A 10033-nucleotide genomic window follows, 5' to 3' on the forward strand; every position below is an offset into this window, starting at 1 on the left:
ACTGCATGCGAGCCTTGTGCTTTACGCTGGGCAGAGGGGGGAGGGGCGGTAGTTACACTCAGTAGCACAGGAACAGAACAGGGGGGAGAGACAGAGAAAGAGAGCCAGGGACAACAACGTCACATTAGAAAGTTATAGTAATCATCCACAACTATTTTCAGTTGCAGATGATAAAGGATTCAGAAAGTTTATTCATGCAGGTCCATATGACAGAGAATATGCATCTTCTTTTTGTTTTCATATTATAATTTATATTTACAGTTTTTTCTGATGGCTTGAGCACAGTTTTTGTAACTATTGGCTATTTTTGCAAAACTCTACACACAAATAAGAAAACTCTTCACCCAATCAGCAAAACATTGTAGTTTTCTTGTAAAAGCGAATAACCCTTGCTTAACTCTCCACACTTTTGTAAAAATGGTATTTGTGTATCCAATAGTTAACACAAGCCATCACATTAATAAGCACACAATGCACCAACTACACACTGATGGTATGAATAAAAAACACATCTGGCTTTCTCTGTGCACAAGGTAGGCTATGTCAGTCTGAGCTCATACTTTTGTCATAGATCCGTAAGCATAGAGGGATCCAAACTTCAAGTACTGGTGTTTATTCCCTCACATCAAAACAAACACAAGTGTTTATTTCCAAGTATAGGATTATTTGCAATCGCCATATTGACTATATGGGTTTCTTGGTCTGCAGTGAACATGCTTCCTCTGCCCCAGCATCTGGTCATCTAGCAATTCTGTAAAGTAACAATTTCAGTATTTTTACATCTATGGTATTGTTGTGTTTCTCATTGGCATATGGCAGTGCTACAAATCTTAGTGCAAAGTGACTGTACTAACCGATTCTCATTTCAAAATGTCCTTATGATGCTTGCTACAGTGTAGCGGCTCGAGTTAGGCTGGACCCGTTGGCCAGCTTCCCTCAGGGTCACTCCACGGTTGATTACATGGTCCACTATTGTAGCTCTGATGTCATCAGCAATTCTATTTCTTACTCTTCTTACCCTTCCTCTCCCCCCTCCTCGTCCTCCTCCTGCTCCTCCTTGTCCTTGTCGTCCTCTTCATCCTACTTCTTCACCTCCACGTCCTCTTCCTCGGCCTCCTCTACTTCTCACTCTTCCTGCTCCCTCCATTGTACTCCACACACAGAGCTTACCTGTATTATAGTGCTAGGGCTGATTGCAAAGTTAACTAATTATCTAAAAAAGTTTTCACATGTGACAGTGTGTCAGACAGTTGGCAAAATAGTGTAAATAATGGACTTAAATGTGTATAGTTTTGCTAGGAGTGCGTTGATCATTTGGAAATTGAGTGTAAAGCAGTGAGTTGTGTTTACAGTTCTGCAAAAAGAGTGCTGTGCAGTGGATTGTAGCTACAGGTTTGCAAAGTGTGTGTTACAAAATGGCAAATTGAGTGCAAAGCAGTGTTTGTGCTTTTAGTTTTGCAAACTCAGTGAGTGGTTTTGCTATGAGTATTAATAGTTTTAGACATTGTGCTATAAGAATCACAGTTAGGGTTTAAGCATTCAGAAAAAACTGTAATTGTGTTGTGGTTTGCAATGTTTTGTGTTGTTTCACTTTAAATTTGTCAAAGGAAAAAGCTGAAAATTTAAATAGTTAAAAGTTGAAATGTGAATATTGATTTTTGTATTATATGATTTATTTATTACATGTTATGTGGAGTGAATAAATATAAGTATATTTACGGTGGCCCCTACAGACAAAGCACATACAAACTTCAAATCACGTACGAACTCTGAAGCACGCACAAACTCCAAAACACGTTAAAACACGTAAAAACACAGAAGCACAGAAGTGTGTGGTAATAACGTGTAAATGAACATTTTTTTAAATTATTTGACTATATATGAATGCTTGTGTATAAAAACATAAACAATACACATATGCTTTCATGCTTTCAATTGTGTAATTTAAGTGATCTAGGTAGCTCTGTTTTGGAAGTTCAGTTCATGCTAGAAATGTGTTTTGGAGTTTGTACGTGTTTTGTCTCTAGGGGCCACCGCATATATTTATATATAAACATATATAAATAAAACCACTTTTTTCGTACATTAGTAATTCCTTTTGTGCATAATTTTATATTATTGTTAATAATAAATTAATTAAAGCAACAAAGCAACCTGAAGAGCCGGTTCGGAGCCAAAAGAGCCGGAAATCCCATCACTAGTGATGAGGTCGTGATCGCAGAGCTGGACAGCCGCATTTCCTTCAACTTCTTCTTCTTTGGGATTTAAAAGCAGTTGGCATCCGTCTCCATTGCATTACCGCCCCCTGTCACATGTACTACTCTGTCTTTGCCAGTTTTTTCTTTACTGATAGAGTTCCCTGCTAACGCATCTGCTTTCTGATTTCCCAGAATCCCTGTGAGAGCTGATGCCACATGAACACGATTTTTATCCACTGACTTTTATCCACTAATTAACTGTGAACTGACTGACAACATGGCATAAACTAAAAACCAGCTGTCCCCAAAAGATACCAAAGCTTGCCTGCCATCATTTCCTCTTCCTAATCCAAAGCTAGCAAAATTGTACATTGCCTAAAATCATGTACACTGAGATGATTTTTTTATTCCTGGGAATAGCCTCAGTGACTCCTATCAAATGACTCCTGTTGTGGCTCTTTTAAATCATCTGAAAAAATTTGCACATATTCTTTATATATGAGGTCCCCAAGAGTGAAATCTTCTTTTCTTTAGCATGTGCATTTTGAGACCTCCATACTGGAATTGCAAGACAAATCACAAAAGTCAGTTTTTTAGACTTTCATGTCATCAAAAATGTTTGTTTTTTTTCTTTTAAGCTAATCCAGTATTTTGCAGCATGCTGCCTTATTTGAATCCAAAGTGGAGTCATCCATCAACAACCTTTACACCATCACTATCAAAAGAAGGTGGTCAGAGCTGATCCCTGATTTGATCCCATCCTCACATTCAAACCCACCTGTCACTCCTATCACACACATCACCACTATCTCAGTGTCCTCAAACATGTCATGAACAAGCTGTGACACGGACACAGACCAAAGGTAGTGACTGTATTCACAGTTCCAAGGAATCCGGAGCTTATTATAATTTAGAGAAACTGGATGAGCAAACAACCTGTTCTTAACTTAGTGAATATAAATACATGGTAAACAACCACAGTTTGACTCTTCGGTGTGAACACACCGTTAGATTTAGGTAAACAAGTACAGTTAATGAGTTTGCCTTTCAGTCTACCAGTGAGGGAATTGTTTGACGGAGATGTTTTGTAACTTTCAGTAAGCCAAGGACATCTTCATTGTGCTGACTTGAATCATTTACTGTATGAATTAAACCTGTGTCCATGTCATGCAGCGGCTGTGTGAAGGCAAGAGAGGACCCAAATGCACGGCTCTAGACACACGGGGATGAACTCAAAGGCAGGTCTTTATTAACAGGAACATAAGAAGTCATACAAAACCAGTGTTGGGAAGGTTACTTTTAAAATGTATTCCATTACAGATTACAGAATACATGCCCCAAAATGTATTCTGTAACGTATTCTGTTACGTTACTCAATGAGAGTAACGTATTCTGAATACTTTGGATTACTTAATATATTATCATGCTGTTTACAACTACATGAATGTACTATTGCTGTGATTTATTATTGTTACTGAAGGTCCGCGGCTCCGAACCGTAGTAAAGGGACCTCTGGCTAATACGGTGGGTTCTGTGACGGGCTCGTAGCCGAAAACTAGCTTTACTTTGTTGTCTGGGTCAACTTTGCTAGCGAGAGACAGAGAGAGGCGTTGAAAGGCTGCTCCAACGGAACTTATTGTTTTTGGAGGAAAACACGAACACGGTGTACAGTCGAGTCTTAATAGCTTACTTACAACTGGGCTTGTCAGGCTCTCTTCTTGACTGCAGTGGTTATTATTATATTTACATGCTTCCAGCTCCCGTTTTTGCTCGATGACAGCTCGTACTTTTCCTTTTTCTCCCTCCCTCGCTCACAGACACATAACGGGTATGGCGGTCCATTCTCCCTGCAGCACGGACTACACTGCCTATGATGCTACATTCTTTAGAGCTATGCCTGTAGCATTCTGCCTATTAGCTTAGCACAACAACAACAAAAAGGCCTCTCTCACCCAGGAAACATGCAGAGAGAGCGTCACCCTGTAACCATGGCAACCGTAACGCTGCCGCCTGGAACAACAGAAGTAGGTGTCAAACAAAACCCAAACAGTCCTGACCCGCCACAATATGAAACAGGGAAGTACCACCGTGTAATCCATTTATTTCAACAAAGTAACTGTATTCTAAATACCACCTTTTTAAACGGTAACTGTAACGGAATACAGTTACTCATATTTTGTATTTTAAATACGTAACGGCGGTACATGTATTCCGTTACTCCCCAACACTGTACAAAACTATACTGGGAGAAACTAAAGCTGAGGCGCTGGGAAGACACGGGAAATGCACACAACCTAGAGGGACGACGCAACACGGAACAAAGGGACACTCTGACATAAATACACAGAAGGTAATGAGGGAAGTGGGAACACACGGGGAACACAGCTGAGGACAATTACTCAAAACTTACTCAAAACACAAAAACTGTTGAAACAGGCTTTTAATGGATCCTCATTTTAGCACTTAACTGAACAACATCTTCCAGAGGAGTTATCTAAATAACATTTCATAAAAAAAGAAACTCAAATATTGGTCTTTGGTAGTTAAAAGAAAGCTTCATTATGAGTGGCTCCTGCAGAAGACTCTCAGATATGAGTGGAGGACTTCTTCCACACTGCTTTAGCTTCTTGTTACACTAAAATCACTCAACAGTGACTCTTAAACAAACTGAGCACTTGGGTTGCAGAAATCTGGTTCTGTTGTGTATTTCAAACTATTTAAAAGTCAGACATCTTTTCCCTGCTTAATATTCTTGTCTCCCATATCACCATTTTCCAGAACTTTCCTTCCCCCTCTCAGATCCAGCTCTGGGTATAACTGTCATGTTTTTGGGGTCTTTTGACCCAGCATGTTGCGTTTCATACCTTTTTCTGTAATTGTGTGATTCTTCCCATGTTGGTGTCTCCCCCACTATGTTAGTTAGTGTTGTGTCTTCCTGTACAAGTCTGTCATGTACCTGTGTTTAAGTGTCACTCACCTTTTGTCTGTATCAGTGATGTCCATTTTGGTGAAGAATTGTGGTGTCAAATATGATTTTTATAACTCTATTTTTCAAATGAGGTTAACAAGCATCCACTGTATGCATGTATCTTTACATAGAGTTATTTTATGTTAACTTATCCATTCTGTGTTGCTTTGACGCTGGCTTAATGGTCTTAAACCCTGTAATCACCACGTTTGCTTTATAAAAGCTGCTTGTAAAATATCTAATTCATCTGATTCACTTTTAAAATCATGATTAAAGATTGCAAATATTGTTCATGTTTTTAGGCTACACATGCCATAGCAGACACTTTGCAAGACAGCACATTTTTATCTGTGTTCATCATTTGTACAGTAACATTTTAATAAAAATGTTTATTTCTAAGTTTAATCAGTTGAAAGTTTGTCTGTATGAAGTTGCACTTAAAACTGCAATTTCTGTTTAATTAGATTAGATAGTATATTACTGCAATCACACCTCTTATAACTGCTGGAGAGAATCATAAATAAATAAATAAATAATGAATTAAAAAAAAAATCCCTTTCGAGGCACATTTAGTGTTTACTACTCATTCACCAACCTCCTCTGGGAGATGAAGGTGTTTTGGGTGTGGCATGCTGGCACAGCCTGGTGCAGCATGAATAGAGCCAGGAGAACTGATAGGACACCCCTGCCACAAAACAAGGAAACATAACTACAGGCATAGAAACGTGAAAGATTAAGGATAATGGAAACAAAATAACTGCATGATGCCATATGAGAAGACTTAATTACATTCAATGTACATCTGAACATTTAATGTTAAGATGAACAGATGTTCAGCTGACATCTGCAGCAACTGTGTGATGTCATCACATCAACATGGACAAAAATCTCTGAGCACCTTGCTGAATCTATACCACGAAAAATTAACGCAGTTCTGAAAAGGTGTAAGCCTGTACTAGCAAGGTGTACCTAATAAAGTGTCTGTAATATGTGATCGGCTTATATCACACATTATTTGGTGCACAGCTCCACCTAGTGGCAACAGGAAAATTATTTTTTTCTAGGTTCTCACTAAAACATAAATTAGTTAAAAATAAGATAAACACAGCTGTCCAGTAGCGGTTTTTGATATGGGCGACATGGGCGGTTGCCGAGGGCGGCATCGTGGTGGGGGCAGCATCACGGGCATCGGCCGGCAAAAAAAAAAAGTTGCCCGTACTCATGTTGCCCCGACATCAGGCAGCGCATTTTGGGGATGGAATAGGCACCGGGCGGGGCGGCGGGGCACTCTCTGGCTGGCTGGAGCAGCATCGAATAATAACACGGGCTCGTTGTGGTGATCCTCGGGTTGGGGGACGGGTGTTAATACTGAAGTCCGAAATTACAGTTTTTTCTGATTGCTTAAGCACATTTTTTGTAACTATTGGCTATTTTTGCAAAACTCTACACACAAATAAGAAAACCTGTCACCCAATTATCAAAACATTGTAGTTCTCTTGCAAAAGCGAACACAGCTAGATTAACTCTTCACACCTTCGTAAAAATGGTGTTTTCGTATCAAACAGTACACACAAGCCATCATCTACTAAGCACACAATGCGCCAACTGCACACTGATGGTATGAATACAAAACACATCTGGCTTTTGCTTTCTCTGTGTACAGATGTCAATTGAACATTCTGCCTCTGCCCCCAACATCTGGACGTCTAGCAATTCTGTAAAGTAACAATTTCAGTATTTTTGCATGTATGGTACTGTTGTGTTTCTCATTAGAGTATGGCAGTGCTACAAAGTACTTACCGATTCTCATTTCGAAATGTCCTAATGATGCTTGCCACAGTGTAGCGGCTCAGTTTAGGCTGAACCCGTTGGCCAGCTTCCCTCAGGGTCATCCCATGGTTGATGACATGGTCCACTATTGTAGCCCTGATGTCATCAGTTATTCTGTTTCTTACTCTTCTTACCCTTCCTCTTTCCCCTCCTCGTCCTCTTCTTGCTCCTCTTTGTCCTCTTCCTCTAACTTCCTCTAACCCTCTTGCTTCTTCACCTCCACGTCCTCTTCCTCCAACTTCTTCACCTCCACGTCCTCTTCCTCCAACTTCTTCACCTCCACGTCCTCTCCCTCGGCCTCCTCTGATTCTCACTCTTCTCACTCTTACTGCTCCTTCCATTGTACTCCACATAGACAGCTTACCTGTGGCCTGTTTATAGTGCTTAGGCTGATTGCAAAGTGGACTAATTATCTAAAACAGTTTTCACATCTGAAAGTGTGCCAGACAGTTGGCAAAATAGTGTTAATGATAGCCATACATGTGTATAATTTTGCTAGGAGTGTGTTGGAAATTTGGTAATTGAGTGTAAGCAGTGAGTTGTGCCTACAGTTTTGCAAAGTGTGTGTTACAAAATTGCAAACTGAGTGCAAAGCAGTGTTTGTGCTTTTAGTTTTGCAAACTCAGTGAGTGGTTTTGCTATAAGTGTTAATAGTTTTAGGAATTGTGCTATAAGAATCACAGTTAGGGTTTAAGCATTCAGAAAAAACTGTAAAACCAATGGAAGATGGACAAGAAAAGTTCAGGCGCTCAGTGTAGAAAAAAAGAGAAAAGAAGAGGAGGAACGAGCAAAAGATACAGGTAGGCGGATGTGTCATTGGATAATGGCAGATCATGTATCCTGAAACTATCAGAATCATAATCAGAATACTTTATTACAGTTTTTTCTGAATGCTTAAACCCTAACTGTGATTCTTATAGCACAATTCCTAAAACTATTAACACTTATAGCAAAACCACTCACTGAGTTTGCAAAACTAAAAGCACAAACACTGCTTTGCACTCAGTTTGCAATTTTGTAACACACACTTTGCAAAACTGTAGGCACAACTCACTGCTTACACTCAATTACCAAATTTCCAACACACTCCTAGCAAAATTATACACATGTATGGCTATCATTAACACTATTTTGCCAACTGTCTGGCACACTTTCAGATGTGAAAACTTTTTTAGATAATTAGTCCACTTTGCAATCAGCCTAAGCACTATAAACAGGCCACAGGTAAGCTGTCTATGTGGAGTACAATGGAAGGAGCAGTAAGAGTGAGAAGAGTGAGAATCAGAGGAGGCCGAGGGAGAGGACGTGGAGGTGAAGAAGTTGGAGGAAGAGGACGTGGAGGTGAAGAAGTTGGAGGAAGAGGACGTGGCGGTGAAGAAGCAAGAGGGTTAGAGGAAGTTAGAGGAAGAGGACAAAGAGGAGCAAGAAGAGGACGAGGAGGGGAAAGAGGAAGGGTAAGAAGAGTAAGAAACAGAATAACTGATGACATCAGGGCTACAATAGTGGACCATGTCATCAACCATGGGATGACCCTGAGGGAAGCTGGCCAACGGGTTCAGCCTAAACTGAGCCGCTACACTGTGGCAAGCATCATTAGGACATTTCGAAATGAGAATCGGTAAGTACTTTGTAGCACTGCCATACTCTAATGAGAAACACAACAGTACCATACATGCAAAAATACTGAAATTGTTACTTTACAGAATTGCTAGACGTCCAGATGTTGGGGGCAGAGGCAGAATGTTCACTCCAGAGCAAGAGACCCATATAGTGAACATGGTGATTGCCAATAATGCAATAAGACTGCGCGAAATACAGCAGCGCATAATTGATAATGACACCATCTTTCAAAATATACACAGTGCAAGCATTTCTGCACTAAGTCGTGTACTTGCGCGCCACAGAATAAGAATGAAGCAAATTTACAGAGTTCCTTTCGAGAGAAACACAGAACGTGTAAAGCAACTGCGATATGACTATGTGCAGGTAAGCTAGTGTCATTGGTTCTGAATTTGGAAGTGCATACTGTAATGCTGTGCATGGGCCTGATGTGTTGCATTTGTTTTGTCTTGTCCAGAGAGTGATGGAACTAGAAGCAGATGCAACGGGACATGAGCTACTTTTTGTAGATGAGGCCGGTTTTAACCTCAGTAAAACCAGGAGACGTGGCAGGAACATAATTGGACACCGTGCCATCATCAATGTCCCAGGACAACGTGGTGGTAACATAACCATGTGTGCAGCTATAAGCCAAAATGGTGTTGTTCACCATCATGCAACCATAGGCCCATACAACACTGCACACATTATTGCATTCCTGGACACCTTGCATGACATGCTCACTGTTCAGAGACCAGAGCAGACCCGATATGTCATCATATGGGACAATGTTAGTTTCCATAGGGCTGCTTTGGTCCGCAACTGGTTTACAGACCACCCATCCTTCATGGCACTCAACCTCCCTCCATACTCTCCATTCTTAAATCCCATCGAGGAGTTCTTCTCTGCCTGGCGCTGGAAAGTGTACGACCGTCATCCTCATCAACAGGTAGCCCTTTTACAGGCAATGGAGGAGGCATGTGGAGATATTGACCAGGCATCATGTCAGGCCTGGATACGGCATTCAAGGAGATATTTTCCCCGGTGCCTTGGACTGGAGGATATCGCATGCGATGTGGACGAAATTTTGTGGCCGGACCCAGAAAGACGACATGATGTAGGCTGATTGTCTTTTTTTTTTCCTTTTTTTTGTGAAATTCCTATTTTGTGTTCTGACTTTGTCTTGGTTTTGATGAGTGTGAATAAACACCAATACTTGAAGTTTGGATCCTTGTATGTTTACATGACACTATGACAAAAGTGTGACCTCAAATTGACATCTGTACACACAGAAAGCAAAAGCCAGATGTGTTTTGTATTCATACCATCAGTGTGCAGTTGGCGCATTGTGTGCTTAGTAGATGATGGCTTGTGTGTACTGTTTGATACGAAAACACCATTTTTACGAAGGTGTGAAGAGTTAATCTAGCTGTGTTCG

At 40.6% G+C, this 10033-nt stretch overlaps 1 protein-coding gene across 1 annotated transcript; it reads left to right on the forward strand.

Moving 5' to 3' along the window:
• Positions 1 to 8434: 8434 nt before the first annotated feature.
• LOC146522019 (uncharacterized) lies at positions 8435 to 9897 on the forward strand. The gene is made up of 3 exons (XM_085149890.1): positions 8435 to 8614; positions 8700 to 8982; positions 9074 to 9897. The coding sequence occupies exons 1-3, from the start codon at positions 8523 to 8525 to the stop codon at positions 9719 to 9721; spliced, it is 1023 nt and encodes a 340-aa protein (XP_085006016.1). The 5' UTR covers positions 8435 to 8522; the 3' UTR covers positions 9722 to 9897.
• Positions 9898 to 10033: the final 136 nt, after the last annotated feature.

The sequence above is a fragment of the Neolamprologus multifasciatus genome, chromosome 3 (assembly GCF_963576455.1).
Source record: "Neolamprologus multifasciatus chromosome 3, fNeoMul1.2, whole genome shotgun sequence".
NCBI lineage: Eukaryota > Metazoa > Chordata > Actinopteri > Cichliformes > Cichlidae > Neolamprologus > Neolamprologus multifasciatus.